Here is a 15324-nt window from a genome sequence, read left to right on the forward strand (position 1 = left end):
GCGTGTATTTGAGCAGTATATTATGGTTATCATTTATGTTACACATAGCCTTTTTTTAAATCCTTTATATTAAGTTCGCGTGCTTGCTTGTGTAATGCGGGCGAAAGCGACCTTCCGGATGTGACGTCACGAGGAGGCGGAGCCAGGTGACGTGGGGGAAAGGTAGGGGGTCCTTAAGCGGGAAACCGGAAGGAGAAGTCAGTCGGGGTGTGAATGGAAAGGTGTGGGGCCACGCGGGCGTACGAGCCGAGGGGGCACCGTCAGAAGCGGGAGCCAACCCTGGGAACAGTAGGGAGCTACTGGGAGGTGTAAAGCTGCAGATAGAGATAGGCAGTAAGGCTGTGTGTGAGGGGCAGCGGGGTGGCTGCCAAGAGTCGCAGGAGCGACGAGAAGGCGAGACAGCACGAGGCTGTCAGAGCTGCAGCAGGAACAGCCAAGGGAGCTGTGTGAGAGTACAGCAGCGGAGCTGCTGTGGGGCTGCAAGAGCGACAAGAACAGCAGCGGGGCTGCTGATGTGGACTGGAGTGACATCGGAACCAGCACAGAGAGAATAAGAGAGACAGCCGTGTGGGAACGCAGTACGGACCGAATAAAGGACACTGAGCCAGAGATCGTGGTCAAGTCTTTTATTACACTGGGGTCAGAAGTGAAACGGCATGTCTAAGCAAGTAAGGAAGAAAATTCCCCCGGCGCCAGCATCGGCTTCTTCGTCCGACGACGACGAATTCCCTCCGACCACGGATTCTGCTGGGGTGGTGGAGGAGAGCCCTGCTGAGGCGAGCACGGGGACGGGCGTGGAAGATGTCGGCGCGATGGCGGGTCCGTCAACAACATCGGACGCTGACCAAAGATGGCAACAGGTGGCAGAACAACTGGGGACACTCAAGGACGTCCTGGCGCATCTATGTCACCTCGTTACGCCAAGGACGACGATGGAACGAGAAGGTGCTCCACGGGCCGCCACGTTGCCTGCCCTGCCGCCGCCATTGGCCACGCGGCAAGAAGACGCCATCTTGCGCGCTCCGCGGCGCCAAACCGCCATCTTGGCCACGCCGCGGGCCGACGCCATTTTGAATTTGCCTCCAGAACAACCATCATTGGAAGACGGCGTAAAGAGGAGTCGGAGTCGCCACCTTACTACAGTTAAGGAATTCTCTATCGGGGGCGATTGGAGCGCTTTCGCCTGCCGATTTTTGGCGGCGGTTCGTTCAGCAAGATGGACCGATGCGGAGGCCTTGGAAGTGTTGCCGACTCTACTGGACGACGAATCTGTTCGATTTTTCCGTTCCATAACGGCCGATAAGAAGAAGACTTTATGTGGAGTTTTTGAGGAAATGGCCGACGCCTATGAGCCACCTGACGACGCGCATCGGCGATTCGCTCAACGACAACGAGCACCCGAAGAATCGCCCGTGGCGTTCAGGGGTGCGGTGTTGGAGCTGGCCATGGCAGCATATCCTGACACGCCACAGGATCTGCTCGAGCCTCTCATATTGGGAAAAATGCTGGAGCTGTCTCGGGATCTGGGGATCCCCATGCCTGTGTGTGGGCATGAGAAGCTCACGTCCCGGGCGGCAGCAAAGTGTCTGGATGCGCAGTTTAATCTCCGTCGCTGGAAGCAAGTGGCGGCATGGACGGGTGGGCCCGTCAAGGAAGGAGGCGCGATGGGGTGGGACCCCACAAGGGCGATCTATGTGCCGGATGAGCGGGGTCCACAGGAGCTGACGGCTGCCTCCTCTCCATGGTCGGGACGCGGAAGGCCGGGGCCTTGCGCTACGCCATCGGGACGGGGCCGCCGGGATGCAAGACCTGCGCTTCGGCGCAACGAGGCCGATTGCTTCCGCTGCGGCCGTAGGGGCCATTACGCCAAAGATTGCTGGGCCCGCTTCCCGGGTCCGCCGCAGCAGGAGCCCACAACACCGGACAAGCCGACCAAGGAACCTCCGAAACAGGCATGTCGGCACGCACCAGACACTCGGCAAGGCTTTACACCTCACCCACCACCTTTGTTGCGCGATCCTATTGTTGTTGTTAAAGAAAGGCCATCGACGGGGCCTTGTCATTCAGTTACGCAGTGGCGCAAATTGGCACGGAGAGTTGTCGCGGCCGCTACGGGTTCGTCCACTGTACCGGGGTCCATACAAGGTGTGGACGTGCGCATTTTGGTCGACTCGGGAGCGTCTGCGACTATTATATCGGATGTCATTTTCCATCTGTTGGGCATTCCGCCGGGGGCTGTGCGTCCGGTTTATGGGTCTTGCGTCGCTGCGAACGGGGGTAGTATGGGTATCGTGGGCCAGGTGGATGCTAAGATATCTATAGGGGATGTGTCGGCTTCGGGCGTTGTGTTAATATCGAGATCTTTGGCGGTTCCTTGCTTACTAGGCACGGATTTTTTGGCTAAGATGCCCATTTTGATTAAAATCAATGAGAATTGTATTGAATTGCCGGGGGGCCGTCGAATCTCGTTTCTGCCGTCGCCCTGGGGGCGACCTGCTTCGGCCGTACAGGTGCAGGCGCTGTCCGTCGCATCTGTGGACATCCCACCTGGTTCACAGATGCTTATACCCTTGCGGTATCGGAAGCCCCTGCCCAATCGGCTAGGAGCATTAGGGGTCTTGTTGTCACCATCCGCCACGATAACAACGGGATTGGCGTTAGTTGAGGCACAGACCATCGTCCGGCCGGATCAATTACCGGTTTTACAGGTGCTTAATGCGGGGGTGGAAAACATCCGTGTTCCGGCCGGTACGGTTGTGGCACATGCCACTACGGCGTTTGCGACGCACGATTGTCCGCATCGCCGGGGAGTGGTCGCTGGTGTTTCCGAGCCAAGGGGTTCGGATAATCGTTGGATCGCTACCTTATGTGACGAAAATTCTTCCCTGTCCGTGGGGCAACGTGATGCGCTGCGTAAATTGTTGCTGACGTATTCGGATGTGTTCAGCTCCGACGATTTGGATTTGGGACGCACATCGTTGCTTTCCCATCACATTGAGACGGGCGACGCTGCCCCTATTCGGTTAAATTCGCATCGGATGAGTCCAGCGGAGCGAGAACACGTTCGGGGGGCGGTGGAAGACATGTTGGCTGCGGACATTATATCGCCATCTAACAGCCCATGGGGCGCTCCTGTGGTCTTGGTTAAGAAAAAGGATGGCAACTTGCGATTTTGTGTCGATTTCCGGAAATTGAATAAGATATTGGTGGCAGATGCGTACCCCCTGCCGCGTATGGACGACTCCCTTGACGCATTGTCGGGGGCTAAGTTCTTTTCCACACTGGACCTCTCTTCGGGATTTTGGCAGCTTCCCCTTGACGAGTCCTCACGGGAGAAAACCGCATTCCGTACGCCGCAGGGGTTATTTCAATTCAACTGCCTCCCGATGGGATTGAATGCGGCCCCTGCTACATTTCAAAGATTGATGGAGCTCGTTTTGACGGGGTTGCAGTGGGAGACGTGTCTTATATATTTGGACGATATTATTGTGTTCAGCCGCACATTTGAGGAACATTTAACGCGGCTGGAGACAGTGTTCACGAGGATGCGCTCTGCCAATTTGAAATTCAAACCAAAGAAATGCCACCTACTGCAACGGTCCGTCCGTTATTTGGGGCACATTGTGAGTGCAGAGGGGGTGTCCACGGATCCGGAAAAGACGGCGTGTGTCCGGGTTTGGCCGACTCCGGCCTCTGTGGGGGATGTTCGGCGGTTTTTGGGATTTGCCTCGTATTACCGAAGATTTGTGCCGGGGTTTGCGACGATTGCGAGGCCCTTGCATCTCCTTACGGGTAAAGGACGGAAATTTGTTTGGGGAGAGCCGGAAGAGGCGGCCTTTCGGAGTCTGCGTGATCTATTGGCTACGGCCCCGACATTGGATTATCCCGATTTTGATCGCCCTTTCATTCTTGATACGGACGCGAGTGACACAGGTATTGGGGCGGTATTATCACAGTCTAAAGGGGGCGTAGAGCGCGTCGTGGCGTATGGTAGCCGAGTCTTGTCGCCTGCGGAAACACGCTACTGTGTCACTCGTAGAGAACTTTTGGCGGTTGTTTTTTTCCTACGGCAATTTCGACCATACCTTTACGGTCGTTCTTTTATTGTGCGTACGGATCATGCGGCCTTGCAATATGCACTTAAAATGGACCAGCCATCGGGACAGTGGGCACGTTGGTTGGACACGCTGCAGGAATTTTCCTTCCAAATTCAACATCGGAAGGGAGTGCGCCATGCGAACGCTGACGCACTTTCCAGATTACCAGGGCGCGCCCCTTGTAAATGTGCGTCGGGGACGCATAGGTGTTCGCCGATTCTGAACCCCCCTCAGCCGCTTACGTTGGCCGTCGGGAAGTCGGATACTCCGATGGAACCGGGACCGACTGATGGGGTTTTGAATCTGCCGCGGTCTGTCTGGATTCGGGAACAGATGATGGACGAGTCGTTGTTGTCCATGCGGAAGCGGTCTATGAGGGACAATGGGAGTCCGAGTTCGGCTGTGGGGCCGCGAACCGCTCTCCGAGATGGTCTGCTTATGTGGCAAGAAAGGTTCCAGGAAAGCTGGCGTGTGGTGGTACCAACGTCCTTGCGATTTGAGTTGATTAGAACTCTCCATTGTGACACACTATTGCATTTAGGGGTGCAGAAGACCTTGTTGACGTTACAACGTCATTATTTTTGGCACGGCATGGCGACAGATGTCGTAGGGCACGTGCGCGCGTGCCCTGAATGCGCCCGGCGTAAGCCGCCTAAACATCCTTACGTGCCGCCTCTCCAGTCGATTCAGGTGTCTCGAGTCAATGAATTGGTGGCACTGGACATATTGGGACCCTTCCCACCATCGGCGAGGGGAAATAAATATTTGCTGGTAGGGGTTGAGTATCTCTCCCGTTGGCCGATGGCCTGGCCGTTGCCCGATCAGTCGGCCGCGGCCATCACCGACGCCTTTTTGTTTGGGTACATTATGGACAAGGGGGCGCCGGAGAGACTCCTCACGGACCAGGGCCGAAATTTCTCTTCTAAATTATTGGCTGAAGTGTGCGCAGGCCTTGGGACTAAGAAGATACGGACATCTCCATACCATCCGCAGACGGATGGTATGGTTGAGCGGCTGAACAGGACATTGTCTGCCATGCTTTGCCATACTGTGAGTGAACAGCAATCGGATTGGGATCTGCACATCCCCGGAGTGCTTTCGGCGTACAGGATGACGCCCCATGCGGCTACAGGGTATTCGCCGTTTTACCTTATGTATGGTCGGGAAAACGTGCCTCCGGTGGATGTGCAATTGGGTACTGGGGTGAAGGGACCTCGTAAACCACTCCCTGAATACATTCGGGACACGGTTCGCCGGGTTACGGAGGCGCGGGAAAACGCCCGCGTGGCTACGGCCAAAGCCCAGGCCCGGAACGAGCGGTATGCTCGGCGGTCTGAGGGGGAGTGCCCCTGGAAGGTGGGAGACCTGGCCTGGCTCCATTGCCCGCAGGTGCGGCCGGGGACCTCTCCTAAATTGCACAAACCTTGGCATGGTCCTGTGCGCCTCATTGAGGTTCCCAATCCACAGTCGGCGCGCGTTCAGTTTGGTTCTCGCCGTTGGTTTGTTCATACGTCGCGGTTGAAACCATATGTTGCTCCCCTACGTGATGCGTCATCTCCCAATGTTGCCTTGCCGGGGTCTGTTGCTGCTGACTCTGACTCTTCCCCGCCTGCGTCCATTGATCTTGCTAGAGAGCCTGTCGTACCTGTTCCAGACAGGCCGACCGTGACACCGCGGGGGAGGAGTGGGCCTGTTCATAGGGCGCCTGCCAGGGCTGCGGTACCTTCAAGCCCGGCGACCCTTCCGACCCCGCTGCAGGCGCATTCGCGGAATACGACCAAGACTGATTCGTCAGGGACACGAGATGTCGGTGGACTTCCAATCGCAGCAGGGGAATTACCCCCTGTCATTTCTCGTGTTCCATCGCGTCCCCGTTCTACAAGTGGGCCGCCGACCGTCCGGGACGGGCCGGCGACCCGCACTCGTTCCAAATCGCTTACGTTTCGTTGATTGTATGTTGTTATTGTTCTTGATCTTGCCATCGTATTTATCGCATGCTTTCGTACGTTCGTCGATGTTACTTGTGTGTTGTTCTTGTTGTTATATTGCATGCTTAGTGTCCTTTAAGGGGGAAGGTCGGTTCACCGCATTACGCTTTGGTGTTGTTCAGCCGAGGTCGGCTGGGTTTTTTCTATGGGGGAGGGTGGTGTAATGCGGGCGAAAGCGACCTTCCGGATGTGACGTCACGAGGAGGCGGAGCCAGGTGACGTGGGGGAAAGGTAGGGGGTCCTTAAGCGGGAAACCGGAAGGAGAAGTCAGTCGGGGTGTGAATGGAAAGGTGTGGGGCCACGCGGGCGTACGAGCCGAGGGGGCACCGTCAGAAGCGGGAGCCAACCCTGGGAACAGTAGGGAGCTACTGGGAGGTGTAAAGCTGCAGATAGAGATAGGCAGTAAGGCTGTGTGTGAGGGGCAGCGGGGTGGCTGCCAAGAGTCGCAGGAGCGACGAGAAGGCGAGACAGCACGAGGCTGTCAGAGCTGCAGCAGGAACAGCCAAGGGAGCTGTGTGAGAGTACAGCAGCGGAGCTGCTGTGGGGCTGCAAGAGCGACAAGAACAGCAGCGGGGCTGCTGATGTGGACTGGAGTGACATCGGAACCAGCACAGAGAGAATAAGAGAGACAGCCGTGTGGGAACGCAGTACGGACCGAATAAAGGACACTGAGCCAGAGATCGTGGTCAAGTCTTTTATTACACTTGCTTAGGACCGTGCAAATCTTTCGGTCGTTTTTTAACCCAATTCCCGTGATCCAATCGAGCTGACATTTTCCACACAGACTCGTTGTGCCAGACAATTATTGTTCGTGAAAAAAAATTCCCAAAATTTTACACTTTTTAGGCAAAAAAAATTATTTTACATATATTCAAATAGAACGCATTCATGGCTTTGGCTGAACGTCAGAGTGTAAGAGCCCAGAGCGTAACCCCTCCACAGGCCGTGGCGGAGTAGCGCAGTTGGTAGTGCCCTCGCTTCCCATGCAAAGGTCGCGGGATCGATCCCCGCGTCCTCCACAGGCGAATATATTTTTAAATCCTTTATATTAAGTTCGCTTGCTTGCGTGCTTGCTTGCTTGCGTGCTTGCTTACGACCGTGCAAATCTTTCGGTCGTTTTTTAACCCACTTCCCGTGATCCAATCGAGCTGACATTTTCCACACAGACTCGTTGTGACAGACAATTAATGTTCGTGAAAAAAAATTCACAAAATTTTACACTTTTAGGCAAAAAAAAAATATTTTACATATTTTCAAATAGAACTCATTCTTGGCTTTGGCTGAACGTCACAGTATAAGAGCCCAGAGCGTAACCCCTCCACAGGCCGTGGCGGACTAGCGCAGTTGGTAGCGCCCTCGCTTCCCATGCCAAAGGTCGCGGATCGATCCCCGCGTCCTCCACAGGCGAATATGTTTTTTTAAATCCTTTATATAAAGTTCGCTGCCACGCATATAAAGGATTTATAGTGAAAAACTTTGTTTTTACGGGTTTACTTGTTTACGACCAATATTACGATTCGTAATTGGTGTATTATGGGCTAGATCGTGTAAGTATGATTGGTTTATTTTTGGTTGTTTATGTATGCATGTATGTTGAACTTCTTTTGCACCATACGTAGATGACCGTGCTCATCTAACTATAACCCTCCACCACCCAACAGGGCCAATCATATCACGTTGTCACGTGGGGGGCAAATATGCCACAAAACACGAGGATGTTGACAAAGCAAGCAACCTTTGTACAATTTTGACAAAAGCTCACCGCCCGTGAGGGCTTGTGATCTCAGGCAAAGCGTCCGAAACGTCGGAGCATCTGCAATGTTGCCTACTCTTCAATATTCAACCAGTTTTCTGAAAAAGCAAGACCAATTATAATATTTTGCCCACTTGCTTGACTTGATTCGATTGGCTTTTCCGGGTGGTGGAGGTTTATAGTTTAAACATTGACATCACACCGGTGTGCTGTACTAGTAACGAATTGGCATGTTCTGTTTACGTGGCAAACCTTACTAACTGGCTGTGTCGGGTGGTGGTGGGTTTACCGACACATTTATATATTTACGTGATCTAAACCTAATCTGTAATTATGGATGATATTGGTCGCGAAAGCCTACGATCTAACCCCAAAAATAAAGCGAATTATGAATCACTCATCATTTAACATGGACCAATTCAGCATCCTCCAGGACCAGGGGTCAGCAACCTGCCGTTCTGGAGCCACATGCGGCTCTTTAAGGACTGCTGCTTCGTGACGTTATTTATTAAGGACCACCATCTCATATTCACATGCATTGCGGCTCTTGAAATATTGAGCTTTTTACCGAATTCGAAAAAAAAATGTCTCGTCATTTTGGTTGCCGAACCCTGTTTAGTGTACTTCCCGACATGCACGTGCAAATTTGCCATGTGGGTACTTTCCAGACTGTACACCATGCAAGAATTATAAAAATAAAAAAATAAAACATTTTTTGGGAGGGGGGAGCTCAATAATGCATCTTTTTTTTCCACGGCAAGTGAGCTGTGACGTCAAATCTGTCATGTGACCCGCGCGTGCGGAAGCATAACGCATTGTGGTGTAGTGGTTAGCACACTGCGCTACGAACCCAGCGACCCGAGTTCGATTCCCGCTCATGGCCACCACCAGTGACGATTATTTCAACCGGTCCTGGGCCTCCCCTACAAGTAACTGGTGTGGTGTGTGAACATCGCCACTGGCGAGCCAAAGGCGGCCGGGCGTGGTGAATCCAAGTCCCGGGCGAAGCCGGGTAGTAAAGCTAGTCATACTACATTTGAACAAAAACACTTTTGCTGACTGGATTCCTGCCTGCCTGGTTGGATTCCTGGCACGCTGGCAAGTGTGCGTATGTGCTGGTAACATCACCACGCAGATCTACGCGATGATGCCATCTGCATCCCACAGCGTTGATCTGGGTTCGTCTGTCGTACTCACCCACGTCATCACGCCTCACCCCCAATCACCCTTCACACTGGCCGTGTATTCCACACAAATGCGATAGAGGAGGGAGCTAGGGGAGAGAGTGAAAAGGGCCTGGAATGGAGGGGAAAGAGAGCAAAATTTAAAGAGGAGGAATAGGGAGAGCGAGGGTGAGAGGTGAGAGAGAGAATCAGGGAGAGAGATGGGGGGGGGGGCGAAGTAGGTGATATGCAGTGAGTGAGGAGAGGAATACAGAGGGAGGGAGTGGTTTAAGAGGGGACAGAGAAAGGGATACACAGAAACGGGCAAAGTGAGAGTTTAATTGTTATATACAGCACAGAGAAGGCAAACTAAAGGTGGAGAGTGACAGGGCTCTATATATGATGAAAAGTTTTGCTGGCTGGTTGGGGGGCTGCGAGGATCGGTCATGTCATTGGTGGTGTGATTAAAAAATCAAATAGTTTTTCATTTTAATTTATGTTGTCTGTATCGTTTGTTTCATGAGCATAAAAGTAACATTTACGTGTAATTTTCATAAATGATAAATAAGTTATGCTTGCAGGCATTATTAAACATATCTATCATGAACTTAAGTATGCATTTTATTCAGTAAATGATTTGGTAACTGCACGCCTAATCGGCATCGAAAAATGAAAAAAATCATGCATATGCATAGATCCCATCACGCATTCTAATGTGCGTTTGTCCTGCGGAGGCGTTTAATTCAGAATGCTGTTGTAGTGCCAACGATTCAGAGACAGTTTCTAGGAGGCACTTTCTCAATTAACAACTTTCACAGTCTCGTCCGCACACTCTCCACAGGTGCTCAGCCGAGCCTGTACACTGCACTGGCCGTCTAAAACTGACAGCGCTGACTGAGATAGCCAACTACTATCCTTAGTCGCGCGATATCTCGTGGAGACGTTTAGCGACGACGGCGACGAAAAGACAGCAACGACGAGACGAGTCCATTCCTAGAACTCCCGCTCTCAGCCTCTTTTTATGCTCCCAGCACGGCTTGGCTCTCCGCCCTGACCGCGCCTCCCTTCTCGAACCCGCTAGCAGGTGCAGGGGCCTCCAGACGGGGTCCTCCGTGACCCTTGTCCTAGTTCCTCCCCTCTGCCTGCACACCGTGCACACCCTCACCGGCGTGTGTGCTGTCTGTCCACCACAGTTGCCGCTGCTGTCCACCAGCCGGCGCTATTCCACTACACTTACATGTTTCAAATTGCACGCCGTCTCAATGTGACTTCACGCATAGTCGTGAGGGGGATGCGAGGCACGTGCGTGCGTGATGCGCATGCCCATTACCTTGGACGGCAAGAGTGAATCCTTAGCACTGTTTTTTAGTCATTCATATCCAAGTTTTGGCCGAACTTTTGATCAATTTGGCCAGGTTTCTTTTGAGTAAGTCCCAAATGAGCAACGCACCTCTATATAATAAAAACGAGTTTTTCTTTTATTGGATGGTCCTTGCGAGAGTTATCGTGACCCCACGTGATAGAGAGACAGAGCTAATGCATTTACACTTTCAACCTCAATAGTGAGCGATAAAAATGACATTAAAACTAAGCTATTTTATTTAGCTGGTGAAGCCCACTGATCTATTCCGTCTTTTTCAGAGGTGACCTGGCCACACATGATAGCTCATCAAAGTGGCTGATATCATCATACGTGGGAATTTATAGTCACAGCCAAACAATCTAAACGCTTGTTTCTAAATGCGGGGGGGGGGAAACCGGCGGATCTGGAGAAAAAACCACGTGACGACCATGGGGAGATAACATGAACTCCGAATATATAGGCATCGTCAGGTTCGGAATCGAACCCACGACCTCCTGGCATACTAGGCGAGGGAGATAACATCTCCCCACCACTGCGGTGCACTCACCGCACCTTAACACTACATTTCAAAGCGCCAATTGTCATGGAAATGAGCACCATTATATTATATGGTTTGCAACGAATTATACGGATATTTCAGGGGCAACGTACAACAGCTGGCACATATTGCTTTGTGCTTTATTGCTATTTTATTCACCGCAGTAAGAGCACGTGTGCTCGAGCCAACTGCTTATTCCACCTAAAGTGAATACCTTCAGCTGGGTCCCACAGCCAGCCAGAAAAAAATAATTGTTCATAACAATAGAGTGGCTTTGATTAATGTAATACAATACATTTAATTGATTGATTGAGTGTTGTTGTGTTTTTATGTTGAGTGGGTGGAGCATTCAATATTTAGGGAGGCAAGAGAATGGTTTAAATTGATGTTAACGGCGCTGAAATTACAGTGTAGTTAAGGTTTCGTGACAGCGCTGTTTGAAATGATTGGCTCCGATTCATTGGAATGGATACAGCTTAGTGTCACCATTCAGGAAAATACTCTTTTTGGGAATTCGCAAGTCGATGGTGCCACATTAAAGGACGTTCCAAGGTTACGTTTTATTTTGTCAGCTGAGCCCACGTTGCATTTTGTACACGGTCTAAAACTATACATATATATATAGCCCATTATACAAAATTGTACATTCAAAGATTTTGTAAATGTGGATATGTGCGAGAGAGGACGCCGATGCAAGCAAAGACCATGGGATATCTTTTTTTAAGGTGACCTTGTGAGGGGGGAAAAATGTTTGATTCAGAATAATCAGCGGAAAACATTCACCCACTCAAGGTGCTTGCTGCTTTCAATTGGCCTAAGGTCTAACAAGGCAGCGGCGCGTGACATTTCAGGTCGGTTTCCCCGGCCGTCGCGATCACTCACGGTTACCTTATTCACCACCTGCGCCACGTTTGAGTCGAAGCTCGCTTTAAGTACCTTTCAACGAAATCTAGACGTGCAGGAAGAACTGCTGAACATGTGTTTTGCGCCCAAGTCATTTTCATGCTGACGCGACACCGCCTCTTGAAAAGCGTCGTCTTCGCTGCTGACTGTATGAGGGTTTTAGAAGGAGTGTTTTAGACGGAATGTCGTGTTATCTCGCGCTTGTTTTACTTTCTAACCCATTGCGATCGACTCGCTTCGCGTTATTGAGATTGTCGCTCGCTCCGAATCCGGTAGTGACATATCAAGTTCAAATCCCTGCTGCGGCGAACATCAGTGGTGAGCGGTATTTGAACCAGTACCCAGGCACACGCTTCTTCATCAACTAGAGCATGGTGTGCTCAGTATGGAAACCAAAGACAAAGATCCCCAGTCCGGCCTTTAATAGACTGTTGGGGCAAGTGCAGTTAGCGAACATTCAGGCTGGTCCAGCAAACGAGGGGGTGAGTGGCCAACACCATGCCTGGCCTTCGTCTCCCCAGGGAAAATATTTACACTTCGCACCAAGTACTCATTTAAGGCCGAGTCGATCTAGGGGAGGCCTAGAACCAGTTTTGATGATCGTCACTGATGTTGGCCGTGAGCGGGGAATCGCATTCAGGTCGCTAGAATCTTAGCATAGTGTGCCAACTACTGCGCCACCACTTTCCACACTGTGAATACCACTCACACACACACACGCACTACTTAAGGGGGCATTGTAATTTTAAAACGATAAAAAAAAATGTAGCCAGCTTGTTGTGGAAATCCCTTCTTTTCAAAGATAAATCAGTCTTTAATCGAGCGGTGGTCACAATTGTACTGGATGAATAAAAAAAAACACAGATCAGTCACCTGGGATCATAAAGGGTTGCCAACGGGGCAAGAAGCCAGCTCATTGAGACAATACCTGGGAAATCACGAAGGCAGATGGTCAATTTCACTTGTGATTCTTTGCCACTCATTTGTAAGTATAATCCATTTCACTCATGCTTCTGATATTAACGACATAAAATAACACTTTTTTTCTTCCATGCGAAAATAAAACTTCGCTAATTGCCATTTGAATGTTTGAAATCAAATGTTGTCCAAAATCCTTTCGGAAAATACGTGAAGAGTCCAAAGCGTAAGCTTTCCGTGCGCACAAACTTCCGTTGGATGGTGCCCATGCTCGTTAAATGCCCTGAGCTGAGAGGACAATTTCCACATCGGATTTGGGTGCAATTTTTTAGTTTGTTGTCCTTCCTCTGCACCTTCGATTAATACGGTTGGCCACATATGTTGAGAAAGCAGTTCAACATACATTCATGTTGTCCACCACCACCAACAAAGTGGTATCTGTTTTATCTACTGAATAAGCATAATGGGCTGAGTCCACCTCAACGTGGGCTAGCCTTCTGTTTGCGAGTCAAAAGACTACCATGTTTTAGATTACAAGCATACTGTGATGATTATAATTTAAAAAATATTGTACGGTAATTGTTGTTTCAGACTATTGCTTGTTTTTAGTTTGAGCTTCAGAGGGTTAAATGAAAGCGTCATGTGTGATCTTGAGTGTTGAGTCTTTCGGGGCTAATGGCAAAGTTATTCTTCACAGATGGCTAAACCAAGCATATTTTTAATTAAGCTTCTGTACACGCGTTGCGCGTGTGTGTGCGTGCTTTTAATTGTCTTTCGTGATAGTGTCAATCGTGCAACATCTGTCTCGTTTTTTTCACCCGGTGTTACGTTATCCCAGTTGGAGCAGTTCTCGTAAATATTGTTCGCTTGAGAAAAATGCCGACAACCTAACGTGGAACATGCTCATATTTTGTGTAATTAGTCTTTGTGCAATAATGAATATGACAAAAAAACACATCAGGTTTTTTTCCAATAGATGTATTCACTGACTGATGATGAATTGCTGCTATAATGTATTTTTGTGCACGTGTGTGTACAGCCTCACTGGTGCAGACGTGCCTGACTTGATTGTGAGCATCAGCAATCAGATGTGGATTTACCTTCAGACGGACGAGACGGTGGGTTCGCTGGGCTTCAAGGTCATCTATGAAGGTAACAGGCCCACAGTTGTGACACACGGTACCGGCACGCATTACCAACACACGGTGCCAACACACGGCACTTTAAAGTCACGAGCAAAGACGTGCGGCCCTGCAGTTCCTAAAAACGTAACAATTCTTTTTTACTTTACCAGGCAAGGCCCACTATGCTATGTAGCTCTTTTTCAGAAGTGACCTGGCCACAAATGATAGCTCAACGAAGTGGCTTGTCACGTGGACATTTATAGCAGCCAGATAACTCTAAACGCACGTTTCTAAATGTGGAGGGAAAAACCGGAGGACCCGGAGACAAGTCCACGCGACCACGGGGAGAACACGCAAACTCAAAATATACAGGCGTCAGGGATGGGATTGAACCCACGGCCTTCTGTATACTAGGCGCAGAGGTGGGACAAAGTCATTGTTATGCAAGTCCAAGTCGAGTCGCAAGTCATCAAATTCATAACTCGAGTCTGACTCGAGTCCAAGTCACATGACTCGAGTCCACATCTCATAGGTGGGACAAAGTCATTGTTATGCAAGTCCAAGTCGAGTCGCAAGTCATCAAATTCATGACTCGAGTCTGACTCGAGTCCAAGTCACATGACTCGAGTCCACACCTCTGACTAGGCGAGGTAGTTAACATCTCGCCACCTTGTATTGTAAACATTGCTGTTGGTGGAAGGGCATCCACTCGGGGGAGCCGCTAGACTACGGGCTTTTGGCCTACTCTTCCACGTGGGACCAGACGTGTTGTTGGAAGAGGTGAGAGGACCCACACGTTACCCCCACCGCATGCGACCACCTGCCGATCAACTAACTGCGGTGCATCCCATTTATACTGCTTGGTAGACAGAGGAGAGGGGGGTTTAATAAAAATTGCACCGCTGTTTGCAGATTGAATCGGCCACTTCGGAATTGAAAGTCCAGTGTGCCAATCGTCACTCCTAAAGCCACTGCCCAGTTATATATATTGCCTTGTCTGCAATGCTGTGCTGCAGACGGTAATGTAAAACTCCATCCTCCAACAGATGTAGACCTTCATTGTCAGCCTAACACGTAGGCTTCATTGTGTGAATCGAATCGTCGCATTCTGCTCGTAAGTTGCTTTGTTTAAATCACTTACAGGGCACATTTTACAAAGCAAGTACTGTGTCAGAAAATAATCGTGATCAGCGGCAACGTGGAGTGAATGTAGTCATGGGAGAAAAAAAAATCTCTTGCAATCATTGAAAATATGTAGCATTGTCATTGTAGATGTATTCAGTTATCACAGTACTCACCAGTAGCAATCTGGTTTCGCTTACGAGACCAATAACATTTAGAGTGATTTGATGGTAGACAATACGAATGTTAACACACACGACGTGTATTTTAAAGCATCCTGCCACACTCTTCCACGTACTGTAAACATACAACATATACATAGACAAAGATGCCCCGTATAACCTTAACAAAGACT

At 50.2% G+C, this 15324-nt stretch overlaps 1 protein-coding gene across 4 annotated transcripts in view; it reads left to right on the plus strand.

The window, feature by feature from the left end:
• LOC144938460 (CUB and sushi domain-containing protein 3-like) overlaps positions 1-15324 on the plus strand; it is a 683443-nt gene that overhangs the window by 321026 nt on the left and 347093 nt on the right. For all 4 annotated transcript variants that reach the window (XM_078866283.1, XM_078866284.1, XM_078866285.1 and 1 more), the window contains one exon: positions 13763-13875. In XM_078866283.1, the coding sequence (XP_078722409.1) occupies positions 13763-13875 (113 nt within the window). The remainder of the gene's footprint in view (positions 1-13762; positions 13876-15324) is intronic.

This window comes from Lampetra fluviatilis, chromosome 22, assembly GCF_964198595.1.
Source record: "Lampetra fluviatilis chromosome 22, kcLamFluv1.1, whole genome shotgun sequence".
In the NCBI taxonomy this organism is placed as follows: Eukaryota; Metazoa; Chordata; class Hyperoartia; order Petromyzontiformes; family Petromyzontidae; genus Lampetra; species Lampetra fluviatilis.